Consider the following 27,576-nt stretch of genomic DNA (forward strand, 5'->3'; position numbering starts at 1 on the left):
GAGATTTGATTCCGTTCAACATCAACGCAACATTATACCAACGCTGTTCAGACTTATCAGAACACTACTTCATCCTTGCACTTCTTTAGCATAGTCGTAGATCGATTTGAACTACTCGTCCGCTCAAGCAGCTCGGTCTTTTCGCATCATCACGATGCAATCCTTCTATCCGACCCTCAAGTCCTCCCTCTCGACGCTTCTCTCCACTTACCCACCTACTCGCGAATCGTCCATTCCTATCCCTCCTTCCGAACTCACTACCCAGCTCGAAGAAGTTTGGCAAAGATGTTCAGGAAGCTCTGATCAACCTGAAGGAAGTGCGACGAAGAGTGTTGATATGATCAGAGGCGTGTTGGAGCTGGTTGGGAGGGAGTTGGTTGTCGTACCTATAACGAGTGGAGAGGTGGGTTTTGCTATATTCGTCCCTTAGAATCGGTCGAGAAGTGCTTAACACGAACGCTTGGACATAGCTGCCCGAACCATCTGATGAGGCTAGCGACGATGAGAAGAGCGTCTTCCAACGATCTCTGCAAGATAGACTTGACATTGTCTTGACACTCTACGAAGTAGTGCACGAATCATCACAAAGTGCGTAATTTTGTACTATTCTACGTGTCCAATGAACTGACTCGTCGCCCGAAGAAGTTCTACCACTGGAACCGGGAGCTCTGTTCATCCCTCTACTTGAGGAGCTGGTAGAGCTGGTGTCGGTAGAGACATGGCGAGAACTTTGGACTTACATCGAAACGAGATCTAAGCGATTCACAAAAGTACGTACACCGAACCACACCTTTGATGGCCCTGGCAAGGTATCTGCTGTTCGTTCATAAGCTAAATGTCGCTTCCCTAAAAGGACATGCCAGCATCAAGAGGAAAGGCTCTTCCCCTCCTTCGAACTATCAACGCTTTCCTCCGATTCTTACCTCGCATTCCGGCCGATCTAGTCTTTAGAGGTCGGATACACCAGTTTGCAAGTTCCGTCATCAGTGTTGCGGATAAGAGTGCGATTAATATGAGAGGAGATTATGGAGAGGTCAAGACTGTATGGGAGGAAGAGGATGTGAAAGGCGACGTTGAGCCTGGGGGCGAAGACGGGGATGTCAAGATGGAGGACGAGCCAGAGAAGAAGCAAGATACCACGGAGAAAGAAGGTATGTAGTACAGGCGGACGTGCCTGCCTCGACTGCACGCTGACATCTGTCTGATTATATAGGTACACCAACAAAGTCGGAACCAGACTTTTACTCAACGCTTTGGTCCTTACAGCAATACTTTGCCCACCCGCCATCACTAGACGGCCCACCGACTGGTGATCCACCCAAAACACCATTCGACACGTTCAAGGAGAAATCAGATTTCGTCTTACCAAAACTGTTTGCGCAGACGCAGAAAGAAAAGGAGATGCTTGGCAAAGACGCGGAGAGTGTCGTGGGAAATCAGAAGAGAAAACGCAACACCGAGGATGAGGGCGAGGGCAGAGGAGGTTTCTTCCATCCCAGATACTTGACTGGTAAACGACTGCTTGAACACGAGGTGAGTTAGCTTCGCAGAAATCTGTTGTCTGTCTGTAGGTTTACTAGCTGACGACTGGGATCTTGGAAATAGCTCGCCGACCCGTCTTTCCGTCGTCAAATTCTCGTCCAATATTTCATCCTCTTCCAATTCCTACTCAACCTCACCCCAGCCTCTGCTGGGAAACAAGCATTCACAGGAGGGATGCCGCGATCTTTCGTTCTCATCGCGGACGATGAGAAATGGGTGATATCGAAGATCCAGGCGATAAGAGAAGAGTTGAAGAAGATGGTAGATGGACAACGATTTGAGGAGACGGTGTTGTCTATTATTACGAGGGAGAGACATTATGCCCAGTGGAAAAACGATGGATGTCCAGAAGGAGCGTTTGAGGTTCCTCCGTTGGATAAGGGGACGGCGGAAGAAGCGGCTCAGTTGTGGAAGAGAAGATTAGCGCCACCGCATCCATATACTTTCAAGGTTGGGTCAAGACCTTTGTCAATGTTGTGGAACAATGGCTTTAAGAGTATCGATCAACTGAAGGGCAGACAAAAGTGAGTCGATCGATGAGCATCCAGAGTGTGAGCCTGGGCTGACCGAAACATATTAGGGCAACTACGGTAGAAGGTCTGGATGAAGACATACAACGGATAGAGATGGACGAAGATGATGATCGAGCGATGGGTAAAGAACCGCCCGCCGAGGATCTGGCAGCGAACAAGGAGGTTAGCATTGCTTCTTGCTTGCGGTTCGTACGAACGACACTGATCTAATTGTTCTGTGATATCGTAGCGTAAAGCGAGTCTCGCATGGCGAGCACTTCGACTGGCTTCCCAAACGGATCTTCGACACTTCGCAGCCCTCGCCCCGAAACGTGATTTGCACGTTCTGGTGAAAGCGGTCAAAGTCGCGAAGGAACCCAAGGGTCCGGTAGCTGCTGGTGAAGAGGAGAAGGAAGAGGAGGAGGATGTACAAGGGTTGAAGAAGAATGGAGAAGGGGGTACTGTTGTTGAGAAGCTGGAAGGAGAGGAAGAGAAGGAAGAAGCCAAGGTGGAAGATGAGCAGGAGGAGACTAAGCCTGAGGATAAGGTCGAAGAGAAGGAAGTAGTGGCGGAAGTGAAGCAGGAGGGTGGAGATGTCGAGATGGAGTCGACTATAGAAGAGGCTACGACTGAACCGGTCACCGAATCGGAACCAGTGGAGAAGGTAAGCAATCTTTACCTTGTTCCACCTATGGCTCAAAAGGCTGACGGGTTTTCTGCTCACAGAAGGAAGACGAATCGACAAATGAGACAGCACAAGAACCGGATACTACCTCATAATGCGTGATACCTTGCATGTTATATCTTGTCACGTAATCAACGGTCCATCGCGCCGACACCCATCACTAGGACTTGTCAGAGATCGAACGAAGCCAAATATGGTATACATTCAAGATATACTAATGTGTGTCCGGGTATTAGGGATCTACTATATCGCTCGTTCATCGACGAGAGGCCAGCCCCCGTCGTGCTCTCGACCTCGTTGCCATCCTCCTTCGCCTCGTACAAGTTTTCCCTGGCACATTTGTTGTACCATCTCCAATGTTTGTGGAAGTAGTCCCGTCTGACCCGGTGATCGTACCATTCGAACTCGACAATGTTGTCGAGTTCATATCGTGTCGAATAGGAGTGACTGAGTTCGGGTTGGTCGATAGTATCGAGATGAGGGGTCTGAAGGGACCAGACGCAGTAGGGCTGACGAAGGGGAATGAAGTGTCGGAAGTGTCGATTGAGGATTGTTGTACAGCCGAAGCAGGAGTGCTCAAGATCGAAACAGACGGAGAGTTTGTGGAAAGCGGGACTGGTTGCGACGCACCAGATGGTGGTGTTTCGACAGCGGACTCCGAGGACACGTCCGATCCTGGGGCTTCTGTTGTATTTTCTCCATTGGAAGCAGATACGTCCTCGTCCGCTGGTCGAACGTCGTCCGATACCAGCGTCACACTTGGTTGTGACCCTTCATCCGTACTTATCGCTTCGGTCGCTTTAGGAGTCCCCTCGGAAGGCGAGGCGCTTTCCATGTCTGAAGACGCAGTCGCCGTCGAAGTAGGTATAGCGCTCGAAGGTGTATTGATCGAGTCAGTGGAGCTCGGAGATGGGGAGGTGTATTGGAATTGCCCAATTGTCGTCCCGTCCAGAGTGAGCACTGCCTCGGGAGGACTTATCGTCGTTCCCGGATCAGGGCCTGCGAAAATTGGATATGGTGTGGGTGTGGGTGTGGGTGCGATTATGGTGCTGTCTGATGTTTGGGATGGGACGGTATTGGCCGTATTCGTTGAGTTGGAGGCACTGGTAGTCTGTGTGGGGGCTGAATCCAAGTTGGAATCCGTGTTTGTGTCTCCACCACCTGTTGACGCAGCTTGGGTAGATGGAGATGTCACACTACTATCTATAGTGGTGGGTGAGCCAAGAGAAGAGCTGGATACAGTCGTATCACTCTCCTCAGTACTGGACGCGGCTTGAGCACTCGTCTGAGCTGGCCTCGTTGCCACTCCGGGATCGGCAGGTGTGGGAGTGGCAGCAACAATGTTTGTGGTACTTGAAGTAGACCCATCTCCGGTGTTCACAGAATAGTGAGCAATTACAATCCCATCCGAGGTGATTGGATCGGTTTCGGTACTCGTAGTGAGGGAGGCCTGTGTACTGTCTCCCGAAGACAAAGACGAGGACGAGGACGAGGACGACGAGCTAATAGCGTTGCGGCTTGTAGGCGTGACTTCCGCACTTGAAGAGCTGGGTGCAGTTGCCGATGATGCGAGCGATGTCCTCTCTGTCACCGCTTCAGAAGGTTCGTTGGTAGCAGTCCCAGACCCCGTCGAGTTTGCAGGTGTAGTGATCTGGCTCGAGCTCGACGCTCTTGTACTAGTGGTAGTTGAAGCGACCTCGCTAGACTCCAATTGAGATGTTGACCCCTCAGCGCTTACTTGAGTAGATGCGTTAGCGCTAGGGCCCATCTCACCCAAGCTCGTTGTGGTCGGAGCCGCGCTGTGGCGGAAGCTTTGTGCATCCGCAGCCGTGAGTGTTACGGGTGTATCACTTGAAGATAAACCAATCGCAGAGGTGGAAAGTTGAGACGAGGTGGTGGACGTCGATCCGATAGATGTGGTCTGGGCTATGCTGGACAAGGAGGAGGTCTGCTCTGTGGAGAATGTCTCTGTTGGGTTTAGATTGGAGATGGTTTGAGTCGCTTCGTTGGGAGTGATCTCAGCCGGAGCGGACATCGTCAACCCTTGTTCAGAGGAAGAGGACGCAGTAGCTAGAGTTTCTGTCGAGGGTGCGTCGACGCCATTGGACGTAGACGAAGTAGGTCCCGTGGAGTCTGGTCTTGATGCAAGTGTAGTGGGCCGAATAGATGACGGCTGTACCGTGCTCGAAGTACTTCTAGCTTGACCACTTGAGGGTGTACTTGGAAACCCAAGGGCTGTATGATCGAGCGTTCCGCTGGACGAGCCCGAAGTCGAAGTGATGGCGAGTGTGGTAGAGTCTCCCTGGGAGGTGCTAGACTTCACGGTGGTCGAGCTTGAGGAAGAATCCGTCGAGGCTGTGGCAGCAGCTACCGAGCCTGAAAGGGTAGTACTGATGCTTGCCGGAGTTACGTCTGCATTGTGCAGCTCGACAGAGGAAGCCTCCACCTGTGATGTAGTCCCAACAGCCGATTTATATGATAAGTCGGATGACACGGTGGTGGAAGCGATTTCGGATGTTTTCGAGCCGGTCGATATACTCGACGAGGTGGTGATCGTCTGCACAAGGGCCGAGTCTGTTGAGGCAGACGACTCGTCAGACCCGGAACTGGGTGTCGGCCCCGCCTCAGACGACGAGGTCTGCATTGCGCCATCGGAAGAGCTGCTCGGTTTTACTGTGGATGTCGCCGGAGTTTGTGAGTCCGTGGAGCTAGAGGACAGTTCTGAGCCTGTTTCCTTCGGCGGGACTGATCCCGACAACGTAGACGGAACATTGGTGTTCGGTGTGCTACTTGCTGATGTGTTTGGTTCGGAGGAGGGAAGTAAGATTGAGGAATCTGTGGAACTGCTTGGAGATGCGGTAGACGTGACGGTCGTATGGGATGTCGTGGAGATCTTTGAAAGAGTAGAGCTGGTGGATGGCGCAGGTGCATTTTCAACCGACGGTGTACTGGTCACTTCGCTCGCGCTGGAAGTCTCGGCAAGTGTTTCAGAAGTGGGACTAGAAGTTGATGAGCTGTCGGCGACGGTGCCTGTCGACGAAATGGAGGAGCTTGTGGATGCTGCTTCACCTGTAGCCTTTGCTCCAGCAGTGAGGGTGATGCTCTGAGACCATACAGCATCCCCAGCTGGATGAGCAGAGGGATCAGGTAGACTCAATCCAGATGGAAGAAGGGTTTCTGAAGATCCGCTATATCCGTTGTCAGCTTAAATGAAATACTGCGGTGGAACGGGAGAAGGACTCACCAAGTGAGGACGTCAAAGGAATCCGGATCAACTATATTCCCTCCTGCCGTATTATCGAACAAAGTTCCGGCATCTTCATCCCACTTCAGATCCCTCCCTAAAAAGTACATAGCTTGCATCTGACTCAATCCCATCACACATCCAACATCATCCCCGTCATCGGCGGGAGTGAGCTTGGCATAGATTGCCATGCTGGATGACGCGCCTTCGCCTCCAGCGGATAGTGGCCAATTGATGGCAGCTGGAGATCCAGAAGAAGGACAGATCGGGATCACCGCAGTAATAGAGTTTGGAGTGGAGAGAGAGGCAATTTGAGCGACTATGACGCATGATGAAGGTGAAGAGAGGGTGAAGGTTCCAGAGGATTGAGCGAGAGTAAGGGGAAGGGAGAGAGTGGCGAGGAGGAATATAATGTTGAGCGAGGGCAGGGCAAGCATTTTTGTATTATTCGGGAGTTACTACTGATTGAAAGAAGGTGAATATACGCGGATTGGACAACTGAAAGACGAGTGCTCAGCACTCGCAAGAAGGAGAGATGTGTGCAGCGAGAATAATGAATGTGTTGAAAGAGTTTTAAGGGAAAGATACAACAGTTTTTTTACTAACAAGATGAAAGAGACATAAATGGCGAAGGGGATGCATCTCAAACTGTTCTAGACCCCAGTTCCCACCGATCCGTTCTCGACGCAATGTGAATCGATCCATCGACATCCTTGACAAAGGAGCGGAAGCCACCTGTGCAATGGGACATACTCTGAGGAGCTAAAGGACCTCTTTTGGAAGATTCATTACTCCTGAAAGGCATGTCCTACTTCCAAAGCCCTTCATATCTTTCTGCAGATGGTCGTTTGATATTGATAATCGATATGTGGTCAGCCTGCTTGCCAGCACGATTGCTTTGATAGCATCAAGAGGCTCTGCCACCTCTGCGCACCCACACGGTAATGCTAGTGAATGATGTGACCGTGGGAAAGCGGATCGGGTACTTCTGGTTCCGTCCGGTTCGTGCTAGGATAAGGATGACACTTATAGATAGCACATCATTGATTCCAAATGTGAATTCACAACTTTCCTTCAGCTAATGCACTTCATTCGCCCACCTTGACTAGTCTCGATATCTGCTACAGCCTCTCCAAGTCGGATCATTGCCGTTAGCACCACATTAATCTCACGCCGACAATCAATTCAACCTCAGACTCCGCACACACCATAATCACCATTTCTCTCCTATCCCGGCTGAAGCCGACAGCGACACTTGATCCCACAACACCGACGAGACAACCATAGGTGCCATGGGTCGTGCATTTCGGATCTATCTAGCAGGAGAGTCGGTGCTCATCTGCCGACAATGCGGGAACCATCTGGCTGTCAGTGAAGGTGTTATGTCGAAGGTGAGCTGGGTGGCAACATTGAGGGGGCACGTGCCCCGCGCAACGTCTCCCGACCACCTTTCCCATCGTGCAAGCCAAGCGTGAGACTGATTGGTTTCGTACCGGTATCGGAATGTAGCAATTTACAGGTCAACATGGTAGAGCACTGCTCGTCCAACAAGTGTAAGTGTAGACGGGCACAATCATGATAACACCCGAAGGACGATGCTGATGATCACTGCGTAGGGTGAATACGTATACTGGAGATGCGGAAGATAGAGATATGAGAACAGGAAGACATACGGTTCGAGATGTGTTTTGCCGTGTCTGTCACACCACATTAGGGTGGAAATACGTGAGTTGTACAAATCTCGTTTTCGACCGATCCCGAAACCTTTAATAAACTCAACCTGTTCGTATTCCTGGTTGCTCACGATCCCCTTTGGACTCGATATACCACATAGGACTTCGCCTTCGAACACGATCAGAAATACAAAGAAGGCAAGTTCATCCTCGAGCGCGAGATGATCACCGAGAAACCTGAGAGCAAGCGCGATCTTGGTCGACCACGCATCGAAGAGGTGCCAGTGCGAGAACTACTTGCGAGGGTATAGTCGGTCTGTGCTCTCCCATCCCCTCCCTTAGTCGTCCTTATTTCGTTGTTTTCATTTCCCATTCCATCACAAGTACCATTGCCTACTCACTCCTTCACCTGATAGATTCAGGTCATTCACATGTCTCGTTATTTTCACGTTTTCCTATTCGTTGTTGTTTGTGTTAATGTCCGTTTCCGTTGTATATCTCCCTTTCGAACCCTCTATGCTTGTATCCTTGTTCTCATAATGTAGTATTTCATGTCAAACATCGAACATCGAGCTCCCCCGCTGAGCTGGTGTACCGTTACTTCCCACTGAGGTGATACGCTTCGCCATATTGTTGACATTGCTCGGCCCATGCACTGACAAAGCTGAGTGGTCTTCAAGATCATTGTGAGTTTATCTTTTCCACAATCAAGATACATTAACGGACCTATACCGAGCGCCGTCTGCCTCTCTCATTCAGAATGTTCCTTTGTGATGGGACCGAGCTCATCTTAACCAGTCCTCTCCGTTTCTTACACCCATAATTGTACACTGAGGCCGATATTGCTCAAACGCGCATCCTTTCATCAATTAACGCAACCATTGATGATCCTTCTCGGAGCCTAGACCAGTTCGTCACCGATACCTTTGAAGGGGTCTCGTTGGGGGCGAGAGAGGGGTGTAAGAGCGAGAGTTCGGTTTCTGAGAGAAATGAACGTACTTCCCCTTTCACTTCATACATTCATTTTAGTTCAATTGACTGCCTTTTCTGATTCCCATTGAGATCGTCGTGAGTCAGAGTCGAGCTCTAAATACTTCAGTCTCACCTAGTTGTCGACCGCTAAAGGTTACCTTTCACAGTATCGAGTATATACTCATCAATCATAATCAAATTTGCAAGGTCCAACACTTCAGCCATCCGCTCACTGTACTGACGAGTACCACCATGGTGATTGACAGAAACTCACTCAGGAAGCCGACCAAGGGAATGTCGCTCAGGCCGAGAACAGCTCCTGTCCCAAAAACTACCCCTTCAGTTCGCAAAAAGCGGCAACGCCACACCTCGTCCACCGCACCCATCCCTGCACTCGTCGCTGCGCCTGCACCAGCTCGTGTAGCATTGCGAGACCCACCGGACCCACTAAGAATTGGCTCGCTCGAGAGTGAGGAAGGGATGAGCGTCGACGTTGACCTGCCTCCTCGATCACAGTCTCTTGCTCGTAGCGATTGTAGTAGAAACGTTGTACTGTCTCCATCTCTCTCGCCAATTCAGATTGCTGGTACTCCTACTCCTGCCGAGGAAGCTACTCCCCATCTGGGCCAGCATGGACCCAAGCGTGCCGAAACAATTCACGATGCGGACGGTCCCAAATACCTAGGTGAGTCGACAGGCCCGTATAATCCTTAAACAGAGCGTCTATTTTACTTCCAGAAATGGCTCCCTGTTTTTAAATCCTTGCTTGGCTGGGTTGTCATCAGCCACCACATGAAAAGATTGACCCTCGTGCTGACAACTTGTGTTCAGACAAAGCGGTTCAGGTTCCCGAACCTGTGTCTGCTTCTACACACCCATCGTTACCGCTGATTTATCAATCTCCCCTCGACACCTATGATGATGTGCAAGAGGCATTCGTCCATACTGGACAATCACATGGACATGGCCTGGAAGTACATGTCAAGCCTGACACGAATCGCCAACTCGGAGAAAGATCAAGTAGTCCGAGCTCCACGAGAACGATATCACCAGGTTTTCTGCCTAAACGATCATCGCCCCACTCTCCGGAAGCAATCCTGTCCGAAAAGTGGTCTGTTCGAACTCCACGATCCACAAACAAGGGATACATCTCCCCTCCCCATCCATCAGTCTCTCCCCGCGTCGCACGACCACAACTTCGTATTCAGCCATCTGCTCCGCCCATACAGATGCCACTCTCACCAGCGGTCCACAATCTGCGATTCGGTGCTCGACCACCTGGTGCCGGCGTGATACATCCTGTCTTACGAGATGAGGTAGCAGAAGGCGCAGAAAGATCTCATAGTCTTGTGACGAGTCCCCTTAGTCCAGGGGACAGCGGAGGCGGATTCAAAGCACCCCGAAAGCGAGGTGAGTCACGTCCAAAGTCCGGCAGACTCGAAGAGTGTTTTTCAAATTGATGTTGTATTTCGTTGTCGTAGCGGACGATGGTCAACTTGCGATTTTGAACAAAGTGTTCGAAAATACTTGGTATCCTTCCACAGAGGAGAGGGACGACCTTGCCAGAAAGTTAGGTATGACCTCTCGTAGTGTTCAGATCTGGGTAAGTCGGCGTCTGGCGATGACGAAGAATCTCTTGCGAGTATGACATACAGGACAAGTCCGCTGATTCTGTGATTCGGTTGTACTTCCGTGCAGTTCCAGAATCGTCGTCGGGCTATCAAGGTCGATCATCAATCTGCACTAGAACGTGCCGAAGCAGAAGGGAGAGTCCATAGCCACGATGTTTGACCTGATCGGGGCGACAGCGTGTGTGTCAAGAAGAAAAGGTTCTACGATGCGGAGGATCGGAATCAGCGGTGAAGGAGGCCAAGCAGTCCACCTAGAATGAGAAAATAGGAGGTGTGTGAAATATTTCAAACCATTCATAGCATATATGTACAACCAACCATCGCGTATTGTTTTGTATACGAGTTAAACGTATATGTCTACTCACACTTCCCAAATCAAAACCATACACATTTATTGTACAACTACTTCTCTAATCCAAATGACCACTCCTCGCTCGCTCACTCACTGATCCCTCCTCCTATACTCCTCTCTCTACTCCTACTTCGACTCAAGGCCAATCCGTCGGGACCGACAATTGCTGCATATTGCCCACGTTTCGGATCGTTCTGTCTCTTCTCGAGATGTTTCTTGACTTTACGTTCGGGACGGACGACAATGACGGGGATAGGGGAGTGGGAGACGCAGAATCGGGAGACGGAGCCCATTCCGGGCGCTGGGAGAGAGGAAATATCAGCAAGCATCCTATGGATGCGAACCAAGCACTCCCAGGCAGAAAGAGGAACAGCAAATGGTGTTGCGAGAGAGGAGAAACCGACGCCGCAACACCGGTGTAATAGCGGAAGGAGGGGTTAAGGGAGAGGTGTAGATATATATGTTAAGCGCTCACCACCAAGGGCCATACCCCATGATTGCAATCTCGATCTCTGACCCTTTGTTCCGACAACCAGTGCTGCATATAGTCGTCAGCTGTCACTCACAACGGATCCCAAGAGGAAGCAGCTCACAGTCTGGTCTGTACAATGCAATCATCTTGAGCAGTGTTTCCGTAATCTCTCCAGCAACAAACTCGACAATGACTGATATCTGCGGTGCGGAAGTGTTTTAGTCGCTAGAGCGAGAGGGACTACAGCAACGTAGTTCATAGATCATAGGCGGTAAAACTCACTCGTCTGTTCTCTGCATCATTGTTCTTCTGCAACACAGTCTGAAGCAAAGCTTGCGCCTCTTCCCTAAATTCATCTTGCGACTTCGAAGAGTGTCGCTCTGCGCGAAAACGAGCGTCAGCCAGCGTCCCGCCGCTTTTGAGGCTCAATGCACAAGGTGGACCACTCACCTCCTTCATCCAGCTCGATCACGCGAATGGCGACCACCTCGTCTCCATCTTCCACGAGTTCTGTCATGAGCCATTCAAGGGCGGTCTCACCACTCTCGTCGGGGGATACGGCGACTGCGAAGACACGCGTGTTTCGTGATCGTTTGTATCCTTCGCTCTTTGCCTGGCGGGGTGGACGTGAAGATGTCAGCAAGGTTGGATCAAGGATGGATCCGTTTGGAAACCATTCAAGTCTCAAGGCCAGCTATGTTGACAAGGTGCAAAGGCTGTTGCGATCAAGGGAGTGAGTGAATGGTCGACTCACTTGACAGGTAAAGGCGAACAATGCCGCTGGTCCAGCCTCAAACGCTTCGAATCCTACTTTCCTCCTATATTTACCATCATTCCCAACATGTCCACTGGAGTTTGTCCTAGTTCTTGGAAACCCTGCTCCGCTACCTGGTAATCCAGGCGAGATAGCATTTCCCGTCCCTGTGCCGGATGGGTGATGCATCGCCGAGGGTAAATACAGAGTCGATTCCGTCCCACTTCTCGAATTGGTTTTGTACAATGAGGATGAAGAGTGTGAAGGAGGAAGTTGGACCGATACTCTGTGTGTCGTGTTGAATGATGGTGAAGGTGATATGGAATTACCAGGATGTTGGTTATTGTCAGAAGTCGATGCGGCGGGCGAAGAGTTTGAATGACGTAGAACGGGTCGTAGTGTCGACATGATGGTAAAGGCAAGGAGAATTTAATAGGTGTTGGGTAATACTTGCGTTATTTACTGGGTGAGATTGTCTTGGTATTGTGTGTCGTGTTGGATTAAAGGAAAGTGTTGTGTTTTTGGATGCACGGTGTGATATTTGTAGTCTGGTTTTAGTTCCAGTTCCAGTTCCAGTGACGTGTGGTGGTGATAGACGATACTCGTATATGTGTGTGTGAGAAGTGGATGGACGCTGTGACGATATGCAAGTAGATTGGGTTTCGACTTGGCGATGATGGTGAAAGATGCGTGGTGATGACGATGAGACAGAGGTCGTAACTGGATGCAGAAAGAAGGGGAATACTCACTGAGCTTGTAACTGTAAAACGTAATCGGGCAATACCGTTGTCGTATACGACTCTACAAATACGCTACTAACTACCACTACCATTACACCCACGCTGATGCCACCGGAGCTCCGCTTTCTTCTGCTAGTACGTCGTGCATGACGATTCCTGCAAATCGCATCACGACAATCATGATACATAACCAGACTTCTCAACGGCCTGGGCTGCACGCATTGTAGCAGGAGACTACTGCTTGGATGCATACGCTGAAAAGGGTATGCTGTTGATTCTATACCTCGACCACAACCGCTTGTGACCGGTTTGATGTGTGGACGCCCTTAATAAAACAGTGTTGTCGTTGCCAAATCAGCGTGGGATGGGAACGCAGGGCTAATTCATCTCATTGATTCACACAACTCGTATGCTCGGACATCCTCCGATGATCGGCTGTTATTTCGATCTTAAAGCTCTGAGAGTTGTGCCTTTATTCATTCCTTGCAGGTCAACAGTGGTATCAGCATACGCGAGGCAAATGGGGAAGAGACAATGCCGCTGATAGGAATTGCTTTTATACAGTCAGTACTCTCATATCACCATCGCATAGTTTCTCGAAGTAACGCTGGACGAGGGCCAGACCGCTTGCAGCATCTTGTCCACCGCCGTCATGTCTGCTGCTTGTCTTTTTGGTGGTCAAAGCTTGACATCTTCGGCTTGATCAAGCATCGTGATGGACAAGCGCCATACGATCCGACTGTCCTGACAAGGAGAAGGCAGCTTTGCCCGTTTCGAGACGTGCCTTGACTTCATAGTAAAGCCTGCGTGTAAGACGTACGTGCAGCGACAATTGCGCCACGTAGTTCATAATCATAGCCAGTAGTGAATCTGACCACTCTACCTCACATCTCTTTTGAGCCCGCTAAGAATCACATGCAGAGGTGAACGTATGCGCATGATTGGTATGAGATCTGTGGCATGGTCTGATTGCCCGCAGACCAGCCACTGTGCAATGTCAACTCTCATGTATAGTGTTCTAATCCATCCCAGACATACAACTACGTGTCCATGTACAACGGTGCCACCAACGCACTCGACGCGTGCCTCTTGGACTGACACTGTACAAACGGGTTGAATCTGATTCGTCGGTTATATGTTCACCTTGACCGAAAAATACTACCGGCCGATTTCAGTTGTCACTGTATGGTGAGAATCCGATTCCTCCCGCGTCCTTGCTAGAGTTGTCTACCCAATACCAATCGAGCCATTCTATCCATCTTATACTTCGTTCTTCGATTCTCCCATTTACACTTCTCTCTTTCGATTCCTTTGCACATCAAACACTCACCACTCAGCTTCAAGCTTCACGATCTACACCTACGTCCCTTGTACATACAACACAGACCTTTCTTTGTAGTAATCTCATCAGAGCCAGAGCCAGAGTCGACAAATCACGATGATTCGCCCCGCCACCGTTCTTCGATCGTTGCCTTCTTCCGCATCTACTTCTCGACCATTCATCGCTGCCGCGGGTCGATCTTTCCACGCCAGCGCAAGCACTCAACTCGCCACTCCTGCAGAGGCCAAACCTTCCCAGATCAAGGAATTCAAGATCTACCGATGGGTACGTCTACGTCGAGTCTACGTCCAGTTCGGACGGTTGTTCGATCGTCAGAACGCGTAGAGCTAATTTCTCTTTTGATGATAGAACCCCGATACACCTAGTGAGAAGCCTACCCTGCAAAGCTATAAGGTCGATCTTTCTCAATGTGGTCCTATGATGCTCGATGCTCTGGTACGTCTGTTCCCCACACACTAGCTAGTTTGGCACACGACATCAGTGTATATATTATATGTGCTCTATTGGGACATCGCGCTTACGCCGACTTTGTTCTCCCACGCTCACAGATCAAGATCAAGAACGAGCTCGACCCTACTCTCACTTTCCGACGATCGTGTCGAGAGGGTATTTGCGGTTCATGCGCCATGAACATTGACGGTGTCAACACTCTCGCTTGTCTCTGTAGAATCCCCAAGGATACTAAGAAGGAGAGCAAGATCTACCCTTTGCCTCACAGTGAGTGGCCCACTTGACACATATCGTTGTGCCTGTTGCTGATATGTAATGTATCGTTGTGTAGTGTACATCGTCAAGGATCTGGTGCCCGATCTTACTCTTTTCTAGTAAGTTCAGTTGATATTGCCATTGTATAGAGCGGAGGAACTGACAAGACCTTTCACACCTTTAGCAAGCAATACAAGTCTATCGAGCCTTTCCTTAAGAACGACAACCCCCCTGCCCAGGGCGAGTTCCTCCAATCCCCCGAGGACAGAAAGAAGTTGGATGGAATGTACGAGTGTATCCTCTGTGCTTGTTGTTCGACCTCTTGTCCTTCTGTGAGTGGTAGTCTGTTAGATGTGTTCTCGTATGTGTTTGCTGACGTCTCATTGGTTCTTTGCTCTTTAGTACTGGTGGAACCAAGGTATGTTGGCTTTTGAAACCCAGTAGACATTTTCCCTGAGCTGATCGACGTGTGCCCGCACAGACCAATATCTCGGTCCCGCCGTATTGATGCAGGCGTACAGATGGATGGCTGATTCACGAGTAAGTCGGGGTGTGTTCAGTGTTTAATAATGACAGCAACTGATGAGCGATCGTTATAGGACTCTTACGGTGCTGAGCGAAAGGAGAAGATGCAAAACACCATGTCTCTCTACCGATGCCACACTATCTTCAACGTGAGTCATGTTGCGCGATCGCAGTATTTCTGGTTCTAAACTGATCCATTGCGATAATGTAGTGTTCTCGAACATGTCCCAAGGGTCTCAACCCCGCCATGGCGATTGCCAAGATGAAGTTGGAGATGGCCACCGAGTCATAGAGTGTGGTCTAAAGTGTAGCTAGTACTAGTTAGTACATCCGTGCGAGCAGTAGCTGGGTGGTGGTGGTGGTGTTTTGTGTCTTTCGCTCTCAATTTGACCAACTGGCGTTGGTCTGTAACTGGTATTCCAATATATATATGCATATGATAACTTGCAACTTGCACACCAAGCGGCACAAATGCCACTTTGTAACAGGAGAGGATGAATTTCGGAAATGAACGGACCGATTATTCCGAAATAATTGCTCACCCTCACTTTGTCGTCGTCACCATCACAAGCACGTCGTTCCCCTAACCTTCTCCCCCAATCGATTGGACGAGCGTTGCGGTCCTCCCAAACAAAAGTAAGTATCACCTCTCCTTCTCTTCTCCTTCTTGCATAGACAAAAAAAAGAGTCATCTTCATCGTCATTCGCAATGTTCTCTCGTCAAGTTACCAAAAACACCTCGGTCCTCGCTAGAGGTTTCGCATCTTCCGCCAGGGCCAACAGGAAGGTTGCGGTCCTCGGTGCTGCGGGTGAGTGGGCTGGTGTCTTACGTATAAGAGCAGTCGAGGTTGATTGGGTAGTTGCTGATGAGATTTGTTTCTGTCCATTCCTTCCTTACTCGTTGCCCGATGTCATTTTTGGGACGTGCTCTTGTCGATCGCTTTTCTCTGATTGATCGATCGGCTTTTTCCCTTGCGATTGGCACTACCTCGATTGGCTCGATACGATTCTCTCGTCCATCCCGTCTTCTCAATACGACCATCGTCCCGATGTCCCCTATCAACTAACTGCTCATCACGCACACACTCGCTCGCTACGCCCGCTCGTGCGTGTGCGCGCTCGCAGGCGGTATCGGTCAACCCCTGTCCCTCCTCCTCAAGTCCGACTCCCTCGTCACCGGTTTATCACTCTACGATATCCGAGGCGCACCCGGTGTTGCTGCTGATGTCTCTCACGTCAACACCAACTCCGAGGTCAAGGGTTACGAGAAGGACGAGTGAGTGGTTTTGCACTTTCGGTTCCAAGGCAGATTGCATTCGGTACATGGGACATACCTCTGGCTACGGATGGAGTACTCTCCTATACGGAGAGAACGACATCGTTCTGATTGAGGTGCAGTGGTGGGAAGCACAGATATCGAGAAGCGAATGGCGCGCTCATGGAGATCGTAAGGGAACATGCTGACATCTCTCAACCCATCCGCAGCCTCAAGGACGCCCTCACCGGTGCCGAGGTCATCATCATCCCCGCTGGTGTCCCCCGAAAGCCCGGAATGACGTGAGTGATTCCTTTGGCGTCAACCATATCGCGCTGATATGATCCCATCGCAGCCGAGACGACCTTTTCGTGAGCTACCTAAACATGTTGAGCATCTTCTCAGCACGGCTCTAATAGCTCCTTTCCTCTTGCAGAACACCAACGCCTCTATCGTCCGTGACCTCGCCGAGGCCGTTGCCGAGTACGCCCCCAAGGCTTCCATCGGTATCATCTCCAACCCCGTCAACTCTACCGTCCCCATCTTCGCCGAGGTCCTCAAGAAGAAGGGCGTCTTTGACGAGAAGAAGTGGGTGATCTTAGATTCAAACGCAAAGATACCTTGCTGACACTCCCCCCTAGGCTCTTCGGTATCACCACCCTTGACGTCGTCCGAGCTTCCCGATTCCTCGGTGAGATCAAGAAGGCCGACCCCAAGGACGTCAAGGTCACCGTTGTCGGTGGTCACTCCGGTGTCACCATCGTCCCCCTCCTCTCCCAAACCGCTCACGGTAAGGGTGTTGACGGCGAGACCTACAAGGCTTTGGTTAACCGAATCCAGTTCGGTGGTGACGAGGTCGTCAAGGCCAAGGCCGGTACCGGTTCCGCTACTCTCTCCATGGCTTACGCCGGTGCCCGATTCACCAACTCTCTCATCCGAGCTTTGAACGGTGAGACCGGTGTTGTCGAGCCCACTTTCGTCAAGTCCCCCTTGTACGAGTCTGAGGGCGTCGAGTACTTTGCCTCCAACGTCGAGCTCGGTACCGAGGGTGTCAAGAAGATCAACCCTGTCGGTGAGCTCACCGCCGAGGAGCAGGAGTTGCTCAAGGCTTGTCTTCCCGAGTGAGTGGTGTCTTGTCAATAGGTTATGTTCAGGAACTGACGTCGTAATTCATAGCCTTGCCAAGAACATCAAGAAGGGTGTTGAGTTCGTCAACAGCGCCTAATTTTGTGATAATTAGTGCGAGTAATCTTGGGAGATGCATAAATGCAAGTCACATCGACCGGTTCTGGTGCTGCGTGGCTATAGTATTGGGTGCATTTCTGAGCGTAAAGACGTGGAACGAGCATCGGGATCATTGTCAGCTGTGCAAGTGTAGAGACAGGTAACCAAGTGAAATGGTGGAACTGGCACATCGAGCCACCCTTAGTAGAGGCAGTGTAGTGCACGCGTGGTGGGCATTTGATGCCGCGGTCTTCCGTGTGCATAGTGTAATATTATGAGGTAGTACGGTTATGTAGCAAGGTCATTCGGGTTCGGAGTGAGTCCGAAATAGCTGTCCTTTTGTCGCTTAGATGTGCTTGGTCGTGCATATACATCGCCGAGTTCTTTGCACAGGTCCATCAACCAACCAACCCCTCAAAGCTGTGAAAGGTCGGGCATACTCGTGTATTTTACCCTGAATGCTTGAGATTGCGAGTGAGTGAGCACGACGCGAGTGATTAAAAAGGGTAAAGGGTAAACAACAAATCAAGGATAACAACAACAAACAAACACGGAGTTGAGTGGTGTGAGGTGGACCTGGCGCGTTTGTTTCGGTCTTGTTCTGTCTTGTCGTCCTGTCGGATGGAACACGTTTTGCTGTGCTGTTGACATCCCCTCACTAGGTTGTTCCTTTCAACCGTACCGTTATGAAAACCTGACTCATATTCACTTACATATAACACACTCACGTTTGTTCATTTCTACATTCTCACTTCCACATTCACATTCACATTCAACTTACAACTAAACTTCACACAACCAATCCACCACCACCACCACCACCAACACATACACAATGTACACTCTCACTCTTACCTCTGCTGCTCTCGCCGCTCTCTCCTTGACCGCCGCTATCAAGGTCACTTCCCCCGACAACAACACTGTTTGGAAATCTGGCGATTCGCAGACTGTCTCATGGGAGGCGGTCAGCACTGACGCTACCACTTTTGCGATCCAGTTGGTCAACCAGGTGAGTAAAAGTACAAAAGCGAAGAGGTCCGAGCGTGGCGTGGAACGTACGCGAGGGGCGTGCAGAGTCGTATGGACGCACATGTGGGACTGTTGAGGAGTGGCGAGGGATACGCTTCCTTTCACGTTCACTGTCCATCTTGCCTCGCGTGCGAAAGAAGTGCCGGGGTTAGGGCATTCTGGTCTAGTCTTTTGATGACCACCCTCGCACGTCCATGCCGATGGACTTGTCCTCCAGATCTGCCTTTGCCTTGCGTCTATCTTCAACACATAGAGACATCAGTACTAACACGCTATTCTCTTCTTTAGGGCGGCTTCCTCCAAGACTCCCCCGTGACCCTCATCGCCAACCAATCGACTGGTGCTGCCAACTCCGTCAACTCCGCCACCGTCTCCTTCCCCTCCGGTTCTTTCCCCGAAGGTACCGCATTCCAAATCAATCTCGTCTCATCATCTACCAGCCAGAACTCTGCTATCTACGCCCAATCTCAACAATTCAACATCACCTCGGGCGGTAGCTCTTCTTCCTCTTCCTCCGCTTCTTCTTCTTCCACTTCCGCTTCTTCTTCCACGACATCTGGTGCTGTCCCCACCACCATCTCTCAGTCTGGCGCTTCTAGTGCCGTGGCTACCGTCACTTCTACAGACGGTAGCGCTACTTCCGCAGGTGGAAACATCCCCAATGCCGTGAGTCACCCCTCCCCTTTTCCATACTTGACCTAGACGCACAAATGCTGATCTTGAAATTGGACCATCTCGTAGAGCACTACCGCCTCCGCTGCGTCATCCGGTGAACTCGTCTCCAAGCCTGCCGGTATCGCTGGTCTTCTCCTCGGTGCCGTCGGCTTGATCACCCTCTTCGCCTAAGCGCGACCCTGCATGCCTCTCTCATTCTTGCACTCTTAGATGGATGAAAGATCTTATACAATGGACAATTAGATCGTAGATCGCCCTCGCCCTGACGTTGTTAGTCAACGTCGATTTTCGTTTTCGGTATTACCTTTTACTAGTCAATTAATGTGAATAAACTTATGGACTTTTGACACATCCTCACATTGACTTGTGCGATCGTCGACACGTTGGTATGAGATGTTCGCGTTGAGTGTGATTCAGTGGGTACGGGTGACGCAAGTATCGCCGCCAATACACGCAACGCCTCGCAGAACTGTCTGATGTAACAGAACGTGAAGTGACTTTGGATGATAAATCACTCGTATGACCATCTGTCCTACGCTCGATGCTATCATCTCTTCTTTGTAAGTGCGCCGTAGCTGGATACACAAGTTTGAACATCCGGTCAAACGTCCAGCACTGCTGTGCGCATTGGGGTGTCTGGTAGCTGTCTTACCTACCACCCGCTGCGGTCGTTGTGCTTCTTGGGCTGGACAGCCTTGCGTCAATGGTTCCAGCTCGTATATTCCGTGTAGCTGCATCGTGGACCAATTGTATACACTCATATATCATGCCACTGTATACGTGACCGATCTGGCGGGGACGAGAGGTAAAGATGGAGTAAACTGATGTGGCAAAAGGAGGAGATCGAAGTCGTCGAGCAACGTCGGACCAGCGCCGATGTTCATTGCGAGGTCTACCTCTTGTAAAGAGTGCTACCTGCCGGCGCTATTTCGTCTTGTAAGACGGGTCAACCTCTCACACAACCTGCTTGCTACACTCTTGAGTCGCTTTCTTGGTAGCTTGACATATTGAAGCTCATGCTCTATCGTTGTTGGGGTCAGAGCATGAACCGCAACGCTAATGTGGCAGAAGTAGGCTGCCCAATCCCTCGAGAGTTATTCATGCATCAGGACGCATCAACCAATAATGGTCGTTGTTGCTAGTCGCCAGCGGCACGTAGTCTGGCATTACATGCCCAACATCTCACGCGAGTCACGTCTCTACAACACTATGTGCACTCGAAATGTATGCAACGTGAATTACCAGAGCGCGTTCTCCCTTTTAAGACGTGCACCGCCAGTTTCGGCGATAAAAGTAGCTTGCGTTCGGAGATAAAAAGGTTCCTCCAGCAAACTTGCTTTTCGTCTTTGCCACTCGCGCTCGAAGTGCTCTAACAACCGGCGTTATCGTGAATGCCGATTGATCCCGTCCAACCGGTCCTACCATTGCACGTTTCACCATACGGGCCCTACCCTACTGCCTCTCTCATGCACACTTGCACTACACTGCACAGAGTGTACGAACCGACACCTGTATCTCAAAAATCACTATATCGACACCTTCGGTCCTTTTCGCTTCTCCTTATCCATCAACTTAACCCGACATAAAACTCGTTCAAGATGGCCAAGTCAAAGAACCACACAGCCCACAACCAGAACAAAAAGGGTGCGCAAGTTGTTCCCGTCTTTTCTGAGTCACGACGTCCCGGGAGCAGGAAGGATGGGTTTGGGGTCGAGGATTGGGTTGGACCAAATGTCAAGTCGGGGATCTAGGATGTGGGGGATATGCTGGACATGTTGGACAAGGAGGAATTATCGTCGAAAGGAAAGGATAGGCGTTGAAAGTTGGATTTTCGGCGAAAAGGGGAATCGGACGTCGTGGACTCGTTTGGGATTATTTGTGAACGTTCTCGCTGACTTATTTCACGTTTGGATAGCCCACAAGAACGGTATCACCCGAACAAAGACCAACAAGTACCACTCAATGAAGGGTGTTGACCCCAAGGTTAGTTGTGCGAGCGAATTCGTGACAGAAGGTGGTGAAGGGATTGTGAAAGAGACGAAGAACGAGGTTGAAGGAGGAGGAATGTGTGGCGAAGAGGGGTGTGGATGGTACCGCCGTATAGGGGACCGCGCGAGGAGCTCGCTGCTGCTTTCAGATCGCTGCTAGCGTCGTCGGGCACGGAGATATGGTCGGAAGAAGATGAGGGGGTCGAAAGTGGACGTCATAGGAAAGAGGTGGCAGCAAGGTTGTGGTGGGCTCCGCCACACTGCCACCCGTACTGCACCTGTTACCAAAACGGTATCATCAGGACAGATACCAACAAGTAGCCGTCGCGCACGAGTTGTGTTAGGTGGTGATACCCTTTTGGTAACTAGGTACAGAGTCGCAGGTGTATTAGGGGATTGTGGAACTGTTATGATTATTCGCTCGTATCGCACCGTGCTGACTCTTCCCTCCCCCTTAGTTCCGACGAAACGCCCGATTCGCTGCTCAAGGTTCTATCAAGGCCAACCGTGCTGCCAAAGCTTCCGAGTAGGATGTTCGAGGAATAGCATGGACTGGATTGGACTTGAGAGGGGACGAGTAGGGATCATAGAAGGGAGATGTATTACCTTCACGACATGCTTTTGGTGGTGGAGCAGGATTCACGATGGACACTGGGCATCTCGGGTGGGCTACCGGAGCTAATCACGTTTAGGGACGATGGATGAGCAAGTCTACAGTCGAAGATTGAGGGTCTGGCCGGATGACTGGCCCAGTCCTGGACTGTACCGTTACGAACTGTGAGAGAATACCATTCAACAGATTCCAGCTTCCGGTCCGCTTTGTTTTTGTGCGACAGCGCCACAGGCTGGATACATACAATCGCCTTATTGGCATGACTCACACGACACTCATTGAAACCATAAGTACGCATTACGCCTTCAGATGTCCAATGAACCGATATCTGTGATCACAAACGTTATCCAAGCAATTCACCACTGAACAACGGCGAATGTAGGCATGAGGTTCAATTGGATGGTCTCTGGCCCGACAGCATTTTGGAACGCACTGTTCCCGGAGCGAGAGTGCCAAATGTGAGATATACGAGTAGCATAGCAACGCATCCCGTGTCTACTCAAACGACCTTCTCGTCTTCGACACCCATCAGACTACCCAACTTACTCCTGACTCGCACAAAGCTTCTATAATACCTAGCCCACTCGTCGCCTCTTCCTACATCTTCCGTCTCTCTCTTCTCCATACCACTCTCCATCCCACTCAGTGTCATCGCTCTCTCGAAGCATTCTGCAGCCAGTTCAAGCTGTTGCAATTGATGATCCGTATCGCCTTGTCCTACAGCCACCGTCTTGGGAAGAGAACGTTCGATGAACACGCCTCGGGTGTATGCTGATTCAGCACCTGTCAACAGGGCGTCACGACGTAGTAATTTCGCTGGGGCGGCTAGGGGGTTGGATTGAGGCGTCGTATATTCACGAGGTAGATTTTGCAGTGCAGCGATGAGCTTCTCTGAGTCAGACTGTGATTGCGTAACGAGCTTCAATGGTGTTTGATTTGACTTGGAATTGAGAGCATGCAAGACTGATGCGTGATGAAGTTGGAGGAGAGAGGCACGTTGTTGAAGCCATGTTTTGTGAAGAACGGCGGGACCGGTAAGCGGAGTAGGGGTAGTCAATTGCGTTGAAGGGATGTACGACAATGCTAGGGACTGTAAGGATGCTGCGGTAGATAAGGAGGATTGTGTAGCCAGGTGTGCCGAGGTCGAGACGAGGAGCGAGATGGTGGCTCGTAAGACTGGAGGAGACAATGTTTGGGGTGGTGTTTGTGTCTCAGGGATTGAGCTGACAATCGGAGTCTGAACCGGCGTCGGTTTGGATCGTCCAAACCATCCTTTCGATTCCTCCTTGACCTCTTTGATTACTTTCGAGACCCCGCTGTCGACTTCTGCCCTCACGCCGGCTCGTTCCAAGCCCCATCTCCACCATTTCAGAGCCTCGTCGCCAGCACTAGATCGCGCAGAGAGGTCTCCCACTTTACCAGCTAATCTCATGACTCTTGCTTTCCCACCTGCCGTCGTACCGTCGTGCTCTCCCTGTGCATGGTACACCGAGCTCAAAACCTGCTCGTACAGATCCTTCGCATGGATGATCGAGTCTGGCGTGTTGATGCGCTCCAGCACTCCCGCCTTCAATAACAGAAGGTCGATCACCGCAGGATCACCTTGCGGTACGCTTGTCGAACTATCGGCAGGACCGGGTGGACCACACGTTCGTAGAGCCGATAAAGTCGGAGGGAAGACCAATCCCTTCTTTCTAGCTTCTCGGATCGCCAGATCGATGTATTCGTCCGCCAGTTCGTATCCTCTGTCCACGACTCTTCTACCGCCGCCACCTCCAGCATCACCGCCTTGCGATGATCCGATCATCCCTCTTGCCGCTACGAAGTCAGGATGGAAAGCTGACGTCGTTCCTTTCCCTATAGAGCCTGATCCACCCGCTCCCCACTCTTGACAGATCCAAGCGCCTCTCAAAGCATGTCGGGCCTTTTGACCCAATCTCGGATCGGTACCTCCATTGGGACCTCCTGTCCAACCCTGGGTTTCCGAATTCCAACACCATTCATCTGTATCCTCTCTCGAGGGAGCGGCGAGGCATACTTTTTCGACGTACAAATGGAGACCCTCGAATGTCGCTAATGATATACCGCCAACGGCAAGAAGGGAGTAGAGGACGTAACGAACGATTCGGGAGAGGTAAGAGACCGCATAGATCGCAGAGTTGGAATAGTCGGATCCGGGATCATGGTGATATCCAGGTGGAGGAGAAACGGGTCGAGAAGTCAATTGGGAGGCATATCGAAGTGATAGTATTGATGACGAAGAACGAGGGAGGATAGTCAGAGCGGGAGGGGTGGGCAAGCGGGTAGCCAGAAGTGATCGGGAGAGCGGTGTTGGCGCTCGGCGCAAGAGGTGTCTAAACGACATGTTCAGCATCGGCAATAATGTGAAGCATACAACACTGCACTTACGTCAACGTCCTAGCGGGTCTCATGATCGACAGCCTCGTTGTGCTAAGGCAATTAACATCATGAACAGATATTTTTGGGTTCAGCATCAAGACGTTCTACACCCTCCTCCACCTTGCCGCTTGCGAAGCAAGGCAAGTGTGATTACGTAATACTTGCTGCCGCTTCGCCCTCCACCTGTGATGTCCACTTGTATGTTAGGACTATCTGTACATGGGCCACGGGATCGATTGAGCTGTCTCGTCTTCCAAACCGCGCTTAGTGCGTGTCTCGTGCTTTGCCCGCCGATCACAAAAGCGACTCGCTTCGTTCCGGCTTCGACGGACGAGTCAATTGCTTATACTCGATGAGGGGGAATGACTGTTCCGACGCGGCCCTCCTGTAAACCCCGTCAGGTCTGAAAACAGATGACATGTATGCATGATGGTACAGGTCACGTAGCCGCATGTAAGGTTATCCTCTTCAAGCTACCATGGTAAGATGACTTATGGTCTCTGTGTGATAAGCCGCAGCACGCACCGATAATATTATTTCGGCGAAACGAAAAACGCCTACTCTTGAGGCCACCCCGGTAACCACTAATAGTACGCGAAAATGACTATAGCAGGTAAGAATGCTTCTCGCGCTTCGTCTTCCTATCTATGTACAACGCTTCAAGCTCAGCACAGGATACGCATTACTATCTGCTCTTCATGTTTCTTACATCGTTCTGATGAAAAATGATGAGGAGTGAAATGCACAATGGGGGAAATTTGGGTGCTTCCTTAAAAATCGCGCCTTCTTGAGACCACCCCAGTAACCACTTTGGCGCGACCGGTGTATGAGAAAACGATTCGACATCTCACGACGGGCTATCTCCCTTCTTCTTTTCATATACGTGTTACCTCTTCCGAGACAGAATGATGATGAGTGTACGTGCAATGCGTTCTGGTGCGTCTAGGTGGCCATACTGATGTGCATACAATATCTCAATGGGAGGGTTGTCGATTCTCGCCCAACATGTAGAAACCACGGTGGCACTTCGCCACTCTCCCAAATGCTTGCCGCGGGTGACGCGCATCACACCCAGTTGCATGGGGCATTCTCTTACTTGTGGCACACGTCTCACCACCTCTTTTCCTCTTCCTCACGATCATTTCCACACTTCTCAACGGGTTGCTCAAGTCAGCTGCGAAACATTGGTAAGTATATATTTGGGCAAAAAAGCAAACAAACATGGGAGGATACCAAAGTGGTTACTGGGGTGGCCTCAAGCTAATACAATAGCTTCTCTTGTTAACTAGAGATCCACTGCTTCGGCGCGTGGGTTCGAATCCCACTCCTCTCATATTTTTTGTCTTTTATTTCCCCGGATATCTTTTTGCTCTTTGGTAGGGGGCGACTCGCATTTTCATTTTTTTCTGGCCATGTCGACCAGGTGTTTCTGCTCGAGAATCCGATCAAGGCGTCTGGGTCATGGACGAACTTGGTCATATAACATACGGCAAGGGTTACTAAACGTCAGCAATTGCCTTTTTACCTCACGGGCCAGGAAGATGGCGCAGTCCTAATCGTCTGGCTAGCCTTTAGACAGTATACACGTAGATGATGTTTCATCATTTGACGAGGGGAAGAGTTGAATAGAATCTGTACGACCATTGTAAGTATAAATTTCTGTATACAATTGACATCGGGTTATCTGGAAACAGCCCTAAACGACCTTCATCGATGTTCATCCCGAATCAGACGATACAGTGGGATCCGGGTCGCATCGACCGGTAGGTCATCTCCCGTTCGACTAAACGATATCTCAGACACAGCCTACGGATGTTAAAGATGTTATTTAGTCGCATCCCTTCGACATCGCTCATCCTGCCACAAGACATCGCTCGAAGGATCACATCAAGGCCATTGACAACAAAACAAGGCGAAAGGACAAATTGTCCGAACTCCTCGATCATCCCCATGTGGTGGCAGCCGAGTGGCCGCCGACGTGTTCGGCCGCCACCATGATGAAGCTTGTAACGCATACTCGTACATCACTTCGATGTTCGTCCTCTTCGAGCGCAAGGTAGACCTCCCGAAGAGGTCTACAGGTTTCAACTTCACCGACTTCACCGAACGTGAGCGACTCAAGGAGTCTCTCCTCCACCATCGCTGGTCCTTCGGCGATATGATGATGATGGTCGCCAAGTTCGGGTGACCGGAGCACGTTTGCTCGATTGAAGCTTTCATGAGGAGCTATATGAAGAAGCTCTACGATGAGGATATGCTGAAACGAAAGCCAGCTCGCTTCCTCCGGCCTTGGCCACAAGACTTCTCCGTTTTCCATCTCCAGCTCACAAGGATGCAGCGGTCGCTTGGCGACATGCCTCTGATAGAGATGCAACGCCGAGGTACTTGACTCGCCGCAACCCTTGTGGAAGCAAATTCGGGGAGCTGACTCAACGTAGGATCGGGCGAAGAGCTGTGCATGGGCTTCTCCCACACATTTGCGGATATGGTTGTCCTCTTCTCGTCGATTAGTCAGCCGCTTTCGGCATCCCTCCACTGGGCTCTGAGGTAGAGCATTCCCCAAGGAAGAGCCTTGACGAAGCTGGGGACGGCTTGCAAGCAAAGGCTTTCAGGAGAGCACCGAGAGAGCTAGTTGGCCTTGATGAGATGGTCGGAAGACCTTCGGTGATCGCAATTGGAGAGCGTGAGTCCGCTACGCTGGACGTAGAGGTCGATGATGTTGATGGCGGATTCATCGAGGCAACCGGGTAGAGGAGCTGGTGAAAGGACGCATCAGGGTATCACTTTCTTTTTCTCGACATAGCAAGCGACTGAAGCGTTGAGTAGTTCTCGAGCAATGCGCAGTCAGTTGCAGTATAGATGATTGCCATTGCTCTCGAAGCGACCTATAGGTCCCTGGTCCTCATATAGAGACAGAAAAGGGAGGGAGGGGGGAAAAGGAGGGGGAAAGGAGGGAGCGACATAAGGGGCAGTGCGGGAGTACAGTGCTTTCGCGTCAACGTCCGCCACTTCGCATGTATCACCGTGGAGCATAATCTTGATGCGAACACAACCAGTTTCCTTGTATGTGAAGGACATATCAAACTCCACTGAGTAGTTCAGGTGACGGACAGGTTTCCTTTCACGCCCCTCCAATCTTGACGTCTCGCCTCTCCAAATTCGAAGTGTCATATCTCATCTTTGAAGGCTCTAATCACAATAAGAATTGTACGGCTAGGTAGATGCAGCCCAGAGATTCCTATT

General features: G+C 50.6%; 9 protein-coding genes across 9 annotated transcripts; 6 read left to right on the top strand and 3 right to left on the bottom strand.

The window, feature by feature from the left end:
• Positions 1–154: 154 nt before the first annotated feature.
• On the top strand, positions 155–2,834 carry CI109_104817 (uncharacterized protein; the record flags this gene model as incomplete). Its single annotated transcript, XM_065967567.1, has 10 exons — positions 155–403; positions 471–588; positions 643–770; positions 854–1,151; positions 1,214–1,533; positions 1,606–2,066; positions 2,123–2,237; positions 2,305–2,412; positions 2,530–2,718; positions 2,781–2,834. The coding sequence occupies 10 exons, from the start codon at positions 155–157 to the stop codon at positions 2,832–2,834; spliced, it is 2,040 nt and encodes a 679-aa protein (XP_065823639.1).
• A 161-nt stretch (positions 2,835–2,995) lies between these two features.
• CI109_104818 (uncharacterized protein) lies at positions 2,996–6,420 on the bottom strand (the record flags this gene model as incomplete). Its single annotated transcript, XM_032007323.1, has 2 exons — positions 2,996–5,927; positions 5,984–6,420. 2 exons carry the CDS (start codon positions 6,418–6,420, stop codon positions 2,996–2,998), a joined length of 3,369 nt encoding a protein of 1,122 aa, XP_031858437.1.
• An 855-nt stretch (positions 6,421–7,275) lies between these two features.
• CI109_104819 (uncharacterized protein) lies at positions 7,276–7,967 on the top strand (the record flags this gene model as incomplete). The annotated part of the gene is made up of 4 exons (XM_065967568.1): positions 7,276–7,374; positions 7,493–7,536; positions 7,600–7,708; positions 7,818–7,967. 4 exons carry the CDS (start codon positions 7,276–7,278, stop codon positions 7,965–7,967), a joined length of 402 nt encoding a protein of 133 aa, XP_065823640.1.
• A 913-nt stretch (positions 7,968–8,880) lies between these two features.
• Positions 8,881–10,419, top strand: CI109_104820 (uncharacterized protein; the record flags this gene model as incomplete). The annotated part of the gene is made up of 4 exons (XM_032007322.1): positions 8,881–9,313; positions 9,460–10,038; positions 10,110–10,231; positions 10,327–10,419. The coding sequence occupies 4 exons, from the start codon at positions 8,881–8,883 to the stop codon at positions 10,417–10,419; spliced, it is 1,227 nt and encodes a 408-aa protein (XP_031858436.1).
• Positions 10,420–10,697: 278 nt separating this feature from the next.
• On the bottom strand, positions 10,698–12,245 carry CI109_104821 (uncharacterized protein; the record flags this gene model as incomplete). The annotated part of the gene is made up of 6 exons (XM_032007321.1): positions 10,698–10,912; positions 11,087–11,149; positions 11,205–11,283; positions 11,366–11,463; positions 11,534–11,696; positions 11,838–12,245. The coding sequence occupies 6 exons, from the start codon at positions 12,243–12,245 to the stop codon at positions 10,698–10,700; spliced, it is 1,026 nt and encodes a 341-aa protein (XP_031858435.1).
• Positions 12,246–14,015: 1,770 nt separating this feature from the next.
• Positions 14,016–15,441, top strand: CI109_104822 (succinate dehydrogenase [ubiquinone] iron-sulfur subunit, mitochondrial; the record flags this gene model as incomplete). Its single annotated transcript, XM_032007320.1, has 9 exons — positions 14,016–14,183; positions 14,268–14,354; positions 14,468–14,636; positions 14,701–14,743; positions 14,809–14,956; positions 15,027–15,042; positions 15,106–15,164; positions 15,224–15,298; positions 15,361–15,441. 9 exons carry the CDS (start codon positions 14,016–14,018, stop codon positions 15,439–15,441), a joined length of 846 nt encoding a protein of 281 aa, XP_031858434.1.
• Positions 15,442–15,858: 417 nt separating this feature from the next.
• On the top strand, positions 15,859–17,629 carry CI109_104823 (malate dehydrogenase, NAD-dependent; the record flags this gene model as incomplete). The annotated part of the gene is made up of 7 exons (XM_032007319.1): positions 15,859–15,958; positions 16,275–16,425; positions 16,635–16,706; positions 16,760–16,775; positions 16,841–16,992; positions 17,046–17,525; positions 17,581–17,629. 7 exons carry the CDS (start codon positions 15,859–15,861, stop codon positions 17,627–17,629), a joined length of 1,020 nt encoding a protein of 339 aa, XP_031858433.1.
• An 834-nt stretch (positions 17,630–18,463) lies between these two features.
• CI109_104824 (uncharacterized protein) lies at positions 18,464–19,503 on the top strand (the record flags this gene model as incomplete). The annotated part of the gene is made up of 3 exons (XM_032007318.1): positions 18,464–18,637; positions 18,946–19,323; positions 19,399–19,503. 3 exons carry the CDS (start codon positions 18,464–18,466, stop codon positions 19,501–19,503), a joined length of 657 nt encoding a protein of 218 aa, XP_031858432.1.
• A 2,929-nt stretch (positions 19,504–22,432) lies between these two features.
• Positions 22,433–24,428, bottom strand: CI109_104825 (uncharacterized protein; the record flags this gene model as incomplete). The annotated part of the gene is made up of 2 exons (XM_032007316.2): positions 22,433–24,287; positions 24,343–24,428. The coding sequence occupies 2 exons, from the start codon at positions 24,426–24,428 to the stop codon at positions 22,433–22,435; spliced, it is 1,941 nt and encodes a 646-aa protein (XP_031858430.2).
• Between the last annotated feature and the right edge of the window lie 3,148 nt (positions 24,429–27,576).

This window comes from Kwoniella shandongensis, chromosome 8 (assembly GCF_008629635.2).
Source record: "Kwoniella shandongensis chromosome 8, complete sequence".
Classification (NCBI taxonomy): Eukaryota; Fungi; Basidiomycota; class Tremellomycetes; order Tremellales; family Cryptococcaceae; genus Kwoniella; species Kwoniella shandongensis.